Source organism: Aphidius gifuensis, linkage group LG1 (assembly GCF_014905175.1).
Source record: "Aphidius gifuensis isolate YNYX2018 linkage group LG1, ASM1490517v1, whole genome shotgun sequence".
Lineage (NCBI taxonomy): Eukaryota > Metazoa > Arthropoda > Insecta > Hymenoptera > Braconidae > Aphidius > Aphidius gifuensis.
The window spans coordinates 29,851,536-29,864,105 of NC_057788.1; the positions used below are offsets into that span (position 1 = coordinate 29,851,536).

Sequence of the window (12,570 nt, forward strand, 5' to 3'; positions counted from 1 at the left end):
GAAAAAAATCAATAGAAATATATATATAATTTTTTAAATCAATCTAGAAATACTTTCCCTTTTAATACTTAAAAAAAAAATGTAATAATTTTGTTTTTGTTTAATTTAACATTCGAAATCTACTTATATCAAAATGATTATTTAATTTAAAAAATATTTTTTTTTTTTACAATATTTAATAGTTAATTTAATTTACCTAATTTATTTAGTTTATAAATTATCATTATATTAAAAATATTAACAACAACATGATTATCGAAAAAATAAGATTAAAAAAAAAAAACTAATTGTTCGAAGAAGACTGATTTTTTTACATTCAAACATTTTCCATATCAAATTTTCCCCTGAGAATTATTTTTTTTCTTATTTTTGAATATAAATTTAAAATAGTTTATTTTCTATGATTGTATTTTTTTTTTTTTTTGTATCAAAGGGATATATTTAAAACTGGTTAATAATTTATCAAATAAATAAACTTAAATTGTTTTTTAAATCCATATCTTCTTCTATGTAATATATATATTTTACTTTTAAATATTTCAGAGATTTAATGCAGGTACTGATGTTTTCATACCACATGATTATCTTCAAAATTAAATACATGTTATTGTTGTATTTATCAAATTGAAATCATGTCTTTTTAAAACTCTTGAGAATTGGATAAATATTGTCAAATGCTTCATAAATATCTTGACGTACTTTCGCACCTGTAAATACATTTTTAATTAACAAAAAAAGCAAATAAAAATTGATAATTTAATTTGTTTTTTACCTGTAAGTACAACTTTTCCAGAAACAAAAATAAGCAATACAATTCTGGGTTTAACCATTCGATAAATTAAACCAGGAAATAATTCTGGTTCATAGGAAGAAAACTGTCCATGTGTTAATACAAGACCCTCTAATCTTATTGGAAATTTAACATCACAACTACCAACCATATTTTGAATTTTAAAATCTAAAAATTTTGCCTAAAAAAAAGTTATTTAAAATTAACTTTTTGATTATTATAAATATTTATTATTTTTACTTACTGCAAATCCAAGTTTTTGTATTATTCTTGCATATTTACGAGCAGCTAAACGTGAATCTTCTTCACTCTTAGCACCAGTACAAACCATTTTTCCACTACTAAATATTAATGCTGTTGTTCTTGGCTCACGAATTCTCATAATAACAGCAGCAAAACGTTTTGGATTATATTCAGCATTTCTTGCATGTAATGCAATTTTTTTAAGATCTAATCTACAGTTTAAATTAACTGTTGATACAATATTTCTAAACAAATAACGAAAAAAAAAAATCATTAGTTAAACAATAATTTATTTTTAAATATGTAAAAATATTTACTGTAATTGTGGAAGAATTCCTGGATCTGCTGATGCAGGAGTCATTGGTGTCATAGGTCCAGGTGTTGAAGGTCCAATTGATGAAGGTGCAAGTTGACTTGATGGCTGTACAGCAGGTGACATTAAATTTTGCTGAAAAAAAAAAAGAAAATAAAATTATCAATACGTAATTTAAAAACAATGTCATAACCAGCGATAATTTTAAACGTTTTGCAAAAAAAAAATTATTCAAAAAATAAAAAAAATAATACTGCAGTAAAATTAAATAGCCAACTGATAAAAATAATTATCAAATTATCTATTTGGCACACACGTTGACAATAAAAAATTACCAATTAAAAACTTCTTTTTTTTTTTTTAAATAATAATTAGTTTTAGGAAAAAAAAAATAAATAAACAGCGAGTCAGTACATCACAAGTTGTAACAACAGAAACAGAAATAGTTGATAAAAAAATATTAAAAATTACATTATACTTTTATCAATATTAAATTAAATATGTAAATAATATATTTAAATTAAATTATTGATAAATTTAATATAGTTTACCGGTGTTTGAGGCTGCATAAGACTTTGTGGAGTTGCAAAAGGTTGTGATGGTGCATAATGCATTGGCCTTTGTTGATTAATCATCATCATTCCAGATTGTATATTTGTACTTGGTGTATGAATTGATTGTTGTTGTAGTTGATATTGTTGTGCTTGTTGTTGTTGTTGCTGTTGTTGAAGTACAGTTGGTAATATTTGTTGATCTTCTTCTGGTTGATGAAGAGGTGTTCCAATACTGGGAATACTAAACCCAGGACTCGGTAACATTTGATCCATTTTTATATTTTTTTTTTAGACAAATTTAATAGTTTATTTTGACGTTTATTGTCTATTGAGTCTTTTTCGTTTAGATCAACTTTTTTTAGCCATCAAGTGTTTATTTTGATTATCAAACTTGATGTATTCAGTTAAACCTGTTTTTTAATGTTTAGATTTTCTTCAAGCTAATAATAAAATTGTAAATATTGTTGTTAAATTTGTTGTTTAATATTTTTTGATGGCTTTGAAGGTTAACCAGCTGACAGTTATCGAAAAATACTGACAAATGTTTAATAACAATTTGATATTATTTTATAAATTGAATTTAAAAAACAATTTACACTTTATTTTGTTACTAATTTATAAATAATTTTTTGTCTATTATTTTTATGTTAAATATTAATTTTTTTCTATTTACAGTATACTAACAATCGTTTTCATTTTCAAAAACGTAAACCAACGAAACCAACATGCTACAGTTTGTGTCAAGGTGTTTTTTTATTTCCATGTTATATTTTTTCAGCGACAAAGCAAACTTAAGGTATATTTTCATTTGTTTTCATTTGTTTTTTTAACAAATTTTTTAACATTTTTTTATCAGTTTTTTGTTTATTGTGGCATTGTGCTTTCGGCTTCTGTAGAGTTGATAAATCATTGTAAAAAATGGCGGAAATACAACAAGAAACAATTACTTCTAATAATACAGAAGAATCAAAAGTACCTGATTCAGAAATTGAATCAATACCTGAAAAAACTGAAGAGGTATTAGAACTTTTGAAGGATGTATCAAAGTTTACAGTTAAAAAAATATTAAAAAATAATACAACACAAAAGTTGATATGTATTGAAGGAGCTTTGACTGATCGTGAAGGCATAGCTCTTATTATTCTGGAAAAGAAAGTATTTCCAAATGAGGAAGAAATCCTTGGTGAAGGATTTTTCAATGAACAAACAACAGCAACTGAATTATATCGTAATGATATATACACTAAATATGATTTTTTTCCTGAAGTTAAACACAATGGTATGCATATCAATCACATTTTTAATAACATCAATTAATACCTATTAATTATTTTATTTCAGCATTGAAAGCAACACTCATTTATCCAGCAACTGAAAAGCATGTTGAACAATTTTCATCAACTGAATCATACATGATTGAAGAGACACCAGAGCTCTATGAAAATGTATCATTACCAAAAATTCTAAAAGACTCAGAACAATTTTCATTGCAATGGGTTGATAATATACTTGATGGATCAGCTGAGGCTGATAGAGTCATATTTAATGATCCAGATGAAGAGACTGGATTTGTCATGACAAAGGATCTCAAGTGGAACGATGAGTTATCAACATTGTACATGCTTGCAATCACCAGGAAACGTATCAGATCAATTCGAGATTTAAATGCAAGTCATCTTCCATTGCTGAGACATATCAAAGAAGCTGGAACCAAAGCCATTTTTGATAAATATGGTGTATCAAAATCACAATTGAGAATTTATTTCCATTATCAGCCATCTTTTTATCATTTACATGTTCATTTTACTACATTTGCTGTTGAAAATTCAGGTAAAAAAAATTGATTATTTAAACAAAAGAATACTCTTTTGTTTTTTAAACTAAAAATTTATATTTTTCTTCTTTCAGGAACTTTGACTGAACGTGCACATTTACTTACAACTGTAATTAGAAATATCGAATTAATGCCAGATTACTATCAAAAAGCAGTCTTAACATTTCGTGCTTTTAAATTATCAATTTACGAACCTTATAAACAATATGAAGAAGAAAAACAATTAAAAAATGAATAATAATTTCATTATCATTTTTTTGCCATTTTATTATATTTAACAATTAAAAATTATTCGTTTGTTTTGTGCTAAAAATAAAAAAAAGCATTTTTATTGTAAGAAAATTTTTTTAAATGTCGTAATAAATTTTTTTATATTATTTATTGTGTTAAAATTATTTAACAATATGGAAATTAATGTAATTGTTGTAGAAATTATCCCGCCTAAATAATTTTATGTATTAATTTTGTTGTTGTTACGTTGCCAGCCTGTTTTATCGATCTCTCTCTTTCTCTCTCTGTTTATATTATGCGCAATATAAATTCCAAGTATCTGCGCAAATTTCCAAATAATAATAAATAAATAAAAAAAAACCTCTCCCGCAAACTATGGCGTCGGCTGAATTGTGTGTGACAAAAGTATTTCTAAAATATTGATAACTTTCAAACGTAAATATCAATTACTTCAAATGGTCTAGATGTTTAGTGTTATATTTCCTGGAAATTATAAATAAATAAAAGTAAGTAACAAGCTCTTTCAACTAAAAAATAAAAAAAACAATAAAATAATTTGAAATATTGGCTATAAAAAAATTGTAAATGATGAAAAATAACTCAAAGTATATTTTTAATGCGTCATGGCGGTCAAATTATTAATCTAAACAAATGAATAAATAAAATAAATAATAATATTACATAATAAATAAATAAATAATAATAAATTTCTAAATAATATGAATATTTTAATAGATAATAAAAATGAATAAAAGACGAAGAACATCATCAGTTGCAAGTCGTGGTACTGAGGATGATCCAGAAGAAATACAACCAGAACCAGCAAAACGTAGAAAAAAATTAGATCCAAGTGATTTATGTCAACAATTATATGACATAATACGTAATCAAAAAAAAGAAGATGGTAGTTTATTGTGTGATGCATTTATACGTGTACCAAAACGTAGACAAGAACCAGGTTATTATGAAGTTGTTACAAATCCAATTGATCTTTTAAAAGTACAACAAAAACTTAAAACTGATGAATATCGTGATATGGAAGATTTATCAGCAGATATACAATTAATGATAAATAATGCAAAAGCATTTTATATGCGTACATCACCAGAGTATAAAGATGCAAGTGATTTATGGGATTTATGTGTTACAACTAAAAATCGTATTATGGATGAATATGAAGATTGTGAAACAAAAGGTAAACTAATATTAAAAGTTGGTAGAATGTCAAGAAAATCAACAATAAGACAAGATGAATATAATGAAGATACATCAGAAGGTTCAACAAATCCAGATGAAGAATTAATGCAACCATATGAAGATTTATTTATGGCTGTTATGACAGCAACTGATCCAATTGATAATAATCGTCCATTACATATTGTATTTCAATTAAAACCATCTAAAAAATTATATCCAGAATATTATGAAGTCATTGAAACACCAATTGATCTTAAAACAATTGCACGTAAAATACAAGATGGTAGTTATAATTATTTAAATGAAATGGAACGTGATTTAATGTTAATGTGTCGTAATGCATGTCATTTTAATGAACCTGGTTCGCAAATATATAAAGATGCTAAATTATTAAAAAAAATTATAACAGCAGCAGCTAAAAAACAAGATTGTGGTAGTGGTGCATTTACTAAATCATTAAATGCTGCACAATCAACAAGAAGTAAACGTGGACGTAGTGCACAATTATTAATAGCACAAACATCAACATTACCAGATGAAGATGAAGAAAGTGATGATGAAGATTATGAAATTGCTGAAGTTGAAGAAAATGATAATTTACAATGGCAACTATTTCAAACAATAAGAACAGCACCAAATAGTCAAGGTATTAGAATGAGTGAATTTTTTTGGAAATTACCTTCAAAAAGAAATTATCCAGATTATTATAAAACAATTAAATATCCAATATCTTTATTACAAATAAGATCAAAAATAAAAAAAGGTGAATATGGTACTATTAGTGAAGTTGCTGGTGACATGAATGTTATGTTTGAAAATGCTAAAAAATATAATGTACATACATCAAGATTATACAAGGTATGTGTATAGGTATATTAAATAAATATTAATTAAAATGATAATAATAATTTCTTAATTTAATTTACAGTGTGCAGTTAAATTACAAAAAATAATGCAAGAAAAAGTACAAGAATTATTAGAATTTGATCAAGATTCAGATTCTGATTGTGAATCAACAGAAAGTAGTTCACAACAACCAAAATTAATAAAACGTGCATCAAATGTATTGACACGTGGTAAATACAATGATAATATACCATTAAAAAAACGTTTATATGCACTTGTTAAATGTGTTACTGAATATGTTTGTGAAGATGGTCGTCAGCCAATGTTATTATTTATGGAAAAACCATCAAAAAAAATATATCCAGATTATTATCAAGTAATAACTGAACCAATTGACATGCTTGGTATTGAAGCAAATATAAGAGCTGAAAAATATCAATCAGAAAATGAATTAATACGTGATTTTAAATTAATGTTTAATAATTGTCGTCAATATAATGAAGAGGCATCATTAATATATGAAGATGCAAATACATTGGAACGTGTATTAATGGATAAAGTTAAAGAACTTGGTCCATTACCAGATAATAATATTATTAATAATAATAATAGTAATAGTAGTAGTAGTAATATTATTAAAAAAGTGATACCAGCTGTATCATCAACACCAGTTAAAATTGGTAGACCAAAAAAAATAGTACCATTACATGTACAAAAATGTCGTACAATGTATGATACAATAAAAGATTATCATGATTCAAAAGGACGTCAATTATCACAAATATTTATGAAATTACCAAATAAAAATGAATATCCAGATTATTATGAAGTTATAAAACATCCAATGAATATGGAAAAAATAGCAGCATCATTAAAAAATAGTTTATATGATAGTATTGATGATCTTGTATCAGATTTTATATTAATGTTTGATAATGCATGTAAATATAATGAGCCAGATTCACAAATATATAAAGATGCCTTAATATTACAACGACTTGTATTACAAACAAAATTACAATTAAGTGAAGATGAAGAAAGTGTACCTGATGTTGCTGCTGCTGTACAAGAAATAATAGCAACAATATTTACAGCATTATATAATCATCAGGATGAAGAAGGACGTTGTTATTCTGATTCAATGGCTGAATTACCAGAACATGATATTATTGATGGTAAAAAAATACGTGGTTTATCACTTGATTTAATAAAACGTAGACTTGATAGAGGTATATATAAACGTCTTGATAGATTTCAAGAAGATATATTTTCATGTTTTGAAAGAGCTAGAAAATTATCACGTACTGATTCACAACCATTTGAAGATTCAATTGAATTACAAGCATTTTATATACGTACACGTGATGAAGTTACAAGAAGTGGTGATTTATTACATTCATCAGCATTAAATTATTCACTTCATGATTTATCAACACAAGTTATTGATGTTAAACGTACTAAAATACAACAAGAATCATGTTTACCATCTGAGGAAGAAAGTTGTGATGGTAATGAAATAAAAATTGAAAATAATGATTCAACAAAATTAACAATGACAACAACAACAACAACAACTCCCATAACAACAACAACAATTACAACAACAACAAGTAGTAATATTGAAAATGGTAATACAATGAGTTTTAATCAAGAATTATATCGTGCTGGTGATTTTATATATGTTGAACCATCAGAACGTGGTATGGATCAAAGTGTTGTATTAATTGAACGTTTATGGACAAATTCAGAAGGACAACAAACATTATATGGTAATGTATTTTTTCGTCCAAGTGAAACTTATCATATACAATCACGTAAATTTCTTGATAAAGAATTATTTAAAAGTGATACACATATTGCATTACCATTATCTAAAATTGCTGGACGTTGTTGTGTATTAAGTGTTAAAGATTATTTTCGTATGATACCATATGGTTTTAATGAAAAAGATGTATATGTTTGTGAATCACGTTATTCAACACGTGCAAGATCATTTAAAAAAATAAAAGCATGGAATTTTGAACAAGAACATATTAAATTAATACCACGTGATAAAATAATTGAACCAAAACGTGTTATATCTGTTTATAAAGAACGTTTAGAAAAACATAAAGAAGAAATTGCTGAACTTGAAGAATGTGAAAAGTTAATTGATAAAGAAAAACCAAATATAATATTATTTAATGTTGATGATACAGATAATACATATTTTGAACAATATAATACATGTGCTGGTTTAGTTAAAACTGGTGATTTTGTATATGTTGCAACTGATGGTGGTAAACAACAAATTGCACAAATTGATACAATATGGTCAACAAAAGATGGTAAATGTTATTTTCGTGGTCCATGGCTATTAACACCATCTGAAATATTACATTTACCAACAAAATTATTTTATAAACAAGAATTATTTTTATCAATTATTGAATGTGAACATCCAATTGTTGCTATTGTTGGTAAATTAGCTGTACTTGATTATGGTGAATATATATGTTGTCGTCCAACTGAAATACCAGAAGATGATATATTTATTTGTGAATCAATGTATGATGAAATTAAAAATATCGTTAAAAAATTAGGTATTGAAGGATTAAAAAAATATAATCATACATCACAAGTTACTGAGGATGAAATATATTTTTTTAGAAGACCAATTAATCCAGCAAAAGTGAGTTTAAATTTAATTATTTTTAATTATTTTTAATTATTTATCTTGCTGTTTTTTTATATTGCCAACAATTTACATTTTTTTTTTTCTATCTATTAATTTATTATCAATGTAATTGCTTTTATTTATTATTGTTTTTTTTATTTTTTTTTTGCATGTTTATTGCGTGTGTTGTAGGTATCAAGCGATGTTGCACAGGCACAAGTATCACTCAAGAATATCGTATCCAGTACAGCTCATTTTGAAATGGTAATTCATCATTCACAATACTACAAAAAAATAAATAAAAAATTTATTTATTTAATCAATAATTATGACAATACAAAAACAATAATACTTGATACAGCAATATCAATATGCACGCTTATTTTATTTATTTATTTTCAATTAATTTGCATGGTAATAATTAATTTTTAATTATTGGTGAATAGAGTAACAAATAATTTATTGGTGTAGCTTGTGAATGTATTTTTCTATGCCGGCATATTTAATTTAGTATTTATTCAAACCAAAAAAAAAATATTATTTATTTATCCTCATCTTCATGGTATTGTTAGCTGTCTAAAAAAAAAAAAAAAAATCGTTATATTAAATTTTTTTTATCTAAAATATTTAATTATTAAATGAACATTATTTTTTTTGTTAATTTTTATTATTTTTTTCAACATTTAAATTAATTTGATAATTAAAATTAATTATTGAGTAATTTAAAAGTGCAAAAAATTATTAATAAAAAAAATAAATGTATAAAATAAAAAAAAAAAATAAAAAATCGTGTAGGAGGCATCACCGTTGCTACCAAAACTGGAGCCAGAAGTGCTGGGAATGGGAACAGTGTTAGGCGTTGGGGAAGACAGTATGGACACTGGTGGTCCACCATCTGTTGGATCCACTGAAGCCCAGCCAATTCTTACCAATACCCAAACACCCGTATCATCTAAAAAGGTAGGACCTGACCTGTTGATCCTTTAATTAATTTTTAATTTATTATTTTGTTGTTGTTGTAAATTATTTACTATTATTTTATTTTAATATATTATTTATTTATTTATTCATTTACTCATTTATTTATTTACTTATTTATTTATTTTTTTATTTATTACTAAAATATGCCAGCAAATTAATTAATTCTAAAACCACGTATTTTTTAATTTACAATTAATTAAAATTTCTTATTTTTAATCTACATAAATTCAAAAAAAGGAAGGCTAGTCTACTAGAAATAATAATGCACTATTAAAAAATCACATTTTACCTCTAATCAAAATACAAAATTCGTCTAAATAAATTCACAACTAAAAAAAATTTAAGTAAATAATTTTAATTAATAAAAATAAAATATGTATATTTATAAAATCACAAATATTTATAATTTTTTTGTTACTTTTTTTTTTTTACTTTTTTAAATGTCTGTTTATTTAGAAATCGTCGGGTAAGAAATTAGTTACGGGATATATTTTGTATTCAAGTAAAATGCGAACTCAGACTACACAAAATAATCCTGATTCTTCATTTGGTGAAATTAGCAGAATTGTTGGTAACGAGGTATTTATTTATTTTTAAAAAAATATTATTTTATTATTCATTTATTTGTTTTATTTAATTTTAATTATAAATTATTATTTTTTAATATACATGTGTAATCTTGTTGATTAAAAAACAATAACAAAACAAATTTATAATTTTATTAATTAAAATTATTTAATATTTATTAAAATAATAGTGGAGAAAATTGCCAGCTGGTGAAAAACAAGTTTGGGAACATCGTGCAGTAAAAATAAATGAAGCAAATAGTGGTGATGCATCAAATGGTTCATCTGGTATAAATGATCGTGCACCAATTGATCAAGTATATGAATGTTGTTGGGAAAATTGTGATTGGCAATTTGAAGATGCAACTGATTGTATTGATCATTGTATTGCTGAAGCAACTGGACATGTACAGTCAACATTTATCAATGCTGCACCAGATGTTGAATTCCAGTGTATCTGGAGAGGCTGTGGAAGAATGAAAAAAAATGTTGCACCATTTCCAAGTTTACAAAGGCTTGCAAGACATGTCAAAGAAGTACATATTCACAAAGGTAATGGAAGAATAATACCTCCAAATGAAAGAAGCAAAAATTATATGGCATCAAAAGGTCCAACGATATTGCCTCCAATGGAATCAGGTAATTTCATCAACTACAATAATCATTATCACTTTATTATTGTCTTCAACTAATTAATTATATTTTTTTTTATTTAAAATTTTAGCAATTGCAACTCAAACAAATATTAATAATATACCAGCAGCTGCACAACCAGAGCCATTATTTGTAGCAGTACCACCTCGTCCAAGTAGAGTTCTTCATTCCGATGCTTACTTGAGGTAATTTAAAATATTATTTATCAATAAGATATAATTATTTATACATTGCTATTATTTATTTGTAGGTATATTGAAGGATTAAATGTTGAAAATCGTTACATATCTAATTGGGATAAACAAATGAATGCAACAACTGAAAATACAACAATTCCTGATATGACAAAGCTACCAGTTGAATGGCTTGGTAATGGTGTTGGTAATCATGGTAATGTTGTTAATGCCTTGTGGACACTTAGAAACATGATGATGCGTGATGTGTTAGCCATCAACAAAACTCTATAGTTTATCAATCGTTATAAGATCTATACTTTCATATTTTATAATACACTCGATATTAAAAAAAAAAAAAAAAAGAAAAAGATACTAAATGAATTTAAAAAATATAAAATTATTAAAAATTAATATTTAAATGATTAATATTCACGGGGTGCTGAGTGCTAAACAACGACAAAAGACTGACATTTGGTTTGTTCAATTTAAAACGAAAAACAATCTTCCTCATTTTGTACGATAATAGTAATAGTAAAATTAAGAATTAAAAGAAGAAAAAAAAAAAACAACAGCCTCGTGAATTAACAGAAAAATATATGTTGTTTTTTTTTTTTTTTTAAATTGATTTCTTTTTTGCGTGAAAATCGACAGATTTTTGTATTTTTCTTTTTTTTTTTTTTTTGAAGAAAAAACTGTGTGTCTTCATATAAAAAATATTTAATGTCATTGTTTATTATATTATCATGGTAATTTTCAAAAAATTTACGATGATTTATTATTTCAAATATCAAGTAATATTGTATGCCAAATTAATTATGAATTATTCCTTCATAACTATGCACAGTGATTGATTGTTTATTCAATATATATTGACAGCTTGAAAAATGAAGTAACTATTAATTATAATTAAAAATATTAAAAGAAAATTTAATGCCAGTATTTGTGCGATATTAAATGTAATAAAATTATTATTATTATTGGTATTTAATTTTCTTGGCTTAAAAAGAAAAAAAAAAAAAAAAAGATTAAAATATGATTTAACAAAAAAAATTTATTAGATTGTTATGATTTTTCTTTTTGTATTTTTAAAAAAGAAAATTTATATCTTCATGAAGATCAAAAATAAATTTAAATAATTATTGTGAATATATTATTTTTTTTAATTTAAAAATCAGTAACTCGTCCAGCGTGCTGCCAATCACCCCATTTTGTTGGATTTTTTTCACTGTCAGGAATTAATTCACCACTTTTTGGGTCTGTCTCTATCAAAAGTGGCTCGTCTAATTTATTATTAAAAAAAGAAAAATTTTTTTCAATTAAAAATATGCTTTTCTTTTTAATTAATAAATAATAAAAAAATGTTTAACTAACTTGGAATTTCTTTGTTTAATTTATCATGAAATTTTTTCATTCTTTCAGATTCATTTTTTGTACTTTTATATCTTGAAAATATTTTCATGATAGTTAAATTATTTGATGAGATAAATAAACGTCTAGCTGACATATTTAATGTTGTTTTATTGGTATAA

At 24.8% G+C, this 12,570-nt stretch overlaps 4 protein-coding genes across 8 annotated transcripts; 2 read left to right on the forward strand and 2 right to left on the reverse strand.

The window, feature by feature from the left end:
• Positions 1-29: 29 nt before the first annotated feature.
• Positions 30-2,173, reverse strand: LOC122860297 (TATA-box-binding protein). Its single transcript, XM_044164040.1, has 5 exons — positions 1,898-2,173; positions 1,351-1,481; positions 1,035-1,278; positions 773-971; positions 30-707 (listed from the first exon to the last, which is right to left on the reverse strand). Exons 1-5 carry the CDS (start codon positions 2,171-2,173, stop codon positions 631-633), a joined length of 927 nt encoding a protein of 308 aa, XP_044019975.1. The 3' UTR covers positions 30-630.
• Positions 1,756-4,115, forward strand: LOC122860296 (m7GpppX diphosphatase). The gene is made up of 4 exons (XM_044164039.1): positions 1,756-2,696; positions 2,757-3,179; positions 3,242-3,730; positions 3,809-4,115. Exons 2-4 carry the CDS (start codon positions 2,819-2,821, stop codon positions 3,970-3,972), a joined length of 1,014 nt encoding a protein of 337 aa, XP_044019974.1. The 5' UTR covers positions 1,756-2,696; positions 2,757-2,818; the 3' UTR covers positions 3,973-4,115.
• A 215-nt stretch (positions 4,116-4,330) lies between these two features.
• On the forward strand, positions 4,331-11,906 carry LOC122860298 (protein polybromo-1). 5 transcript variants are annotated; one of them, XM_044164041.1, is made up of 9 exons: positions 4,331-4,471; positions 4,701-6,020; positions 6,091-8,679; positions 8,857-8,928; positions 9,460-9,624; positions 10,102-10,224; positions 10,403-10,850; positions 10,936-11,050; positions 11,116-11,906. In XM_044164041.1, the coding sequence occupies exons 2-9, from the start codon at positions 4,710-4,712 to the stop codon at positions 11,330-11,332; spliced, it is 5,040 nt and encodes a 1,679-aa protein (XP_044019976.1). In that variant the 5' UTR covers positions 4,331-4,471; positions 4,701-4,709; the 3' UTR covers positions 11,333-11,906. The 5 variants fall into 5 exon arrangements, with proteins under 5 accessions (XP_044019976.1, XP_044019978.1, XP_044019979.1 ...); XM_044164043.1 differs by lacking the exon at positions 10,102-10,224 and having other exon boundaries at positions 11,116-11,615; XM_044164044.1 differs by lacking the exon at positions 9,460-9,624 and having other exon boundaries at positions 11,116-11,615.
• Positions 11,907-12,115: 209 nt separating this feature from the next.
• LOC122860303 (succinate dehydrogenase assembly factor 4, mitochondrial-like) lies at positions 12,116-12,551 on the reverse strand. The gene is made up of 2 exons (XM_044164052.1): positions 12,413-12,551; positions 12,116-12,321 (listed from the first exon to the last, which is right to left on the reverse strand). The coding sequence occupies exons 1-2, from the start codon at positions 12,543-12,545 to the stop codon at positions 12,206-12,208; spliced, it is 249 nt and encodes an 82-aa protein (XP_044019987.1). The 5' UTR covers positions 12,546-12,551; the 3' UTR covers positions 12,116-12,205.
• Positions 12,552-12,570: the final 19 nt, after the last annotated feature.

What these genes read in the sequence shown, in the direction of transcription:
- LOC122860297 (XM_044164040.1), bottom strand. Translation starts at nt 2,173, where the DNA reads ATGGATCAAATGTTACCGAGTCCTGGGTTTAGTATTCCCAGTATTGGA. An exon ending in TTATGCAGCCTCAAACACCG is followed by an intron (nt 1,482 to 1,897) that starts GTAAACTATATT and finishes TTTTTTTTTCAG; the next exon opens with CAAAATTTAATGTCACCTGC. An exon ending in GGAATTCTTCCACAATTACA is followed by an intron (nt 1,279 to 1,350) that starts GTAAATATTTTT and finishes TTATTTGTTTAG; the next exon opens with AAATATTGTATCAACAGTTA.
- LOC122860296 (XM_044164039.1), top strand. Translation starts at nt 2,819, where the DNA reads ATGGCGGAAATACAACAAGAAACAATTACTTCTAATAATACAGAAGAA. An exon ending in TCCTGAAGTTAAACACAATG is followed by an intron (nt 3,180 to 3,241) that starts GTATGCATATCA and finishes ATTTTATTTCAG; the next exon opens with CATTGAAAGCAACACTCATT. An exon ending in ATTTGCTGTTGAAAATTCAG is followed by an intron (nt 3,731 to 3,808) that starts GTAAAAAAAATT and finishes TTCTTCTTTCAG; the next exon opens with GAACTTTGACTGAACGTGCA.
- LOC122860298 (XM_044164041.1), top strand. Translation starts at nt 4,710, where the DNA reads ATGAATAAAAGACGAAGAACATCATCAGTTGCAAGTCGTGGTACTGAG. An exon ending in GACCAATTAATCCAGCAAAA is followed by an intron (nt 8,680 to 8,856) that starts GTGAGTTTAAAT and finishes CGTGTGTTGTAG; the next exon opens with GTATCAAGCGATGTTGCACA. An exon ending in CATTCCGATGCTTACTTGAG is followed by an intron (nt 11,051 to 11,115) that starts GTAATTTAAAAT and finishes ATTTATTTGTAG; the next exon opens with GTATATTGAAGGATTAAATG.
- LOC122860303 (XM_044164052.1), bottom strand. Translation starts at nt 12,545, where the DNA reads ATGTCAGCTAGACGTTTATTTATCTCATCAAATAATTTAACTATCATG. An exon ending in ATTAAACAAAGAAATTCCAA is followed by an intron (nt 12,322 to 12,412) that starts GTTAGTTAAACA and finishes ATAATAAATTAG; the next exon opens with ACGAGCCACTTTTGATAGAG.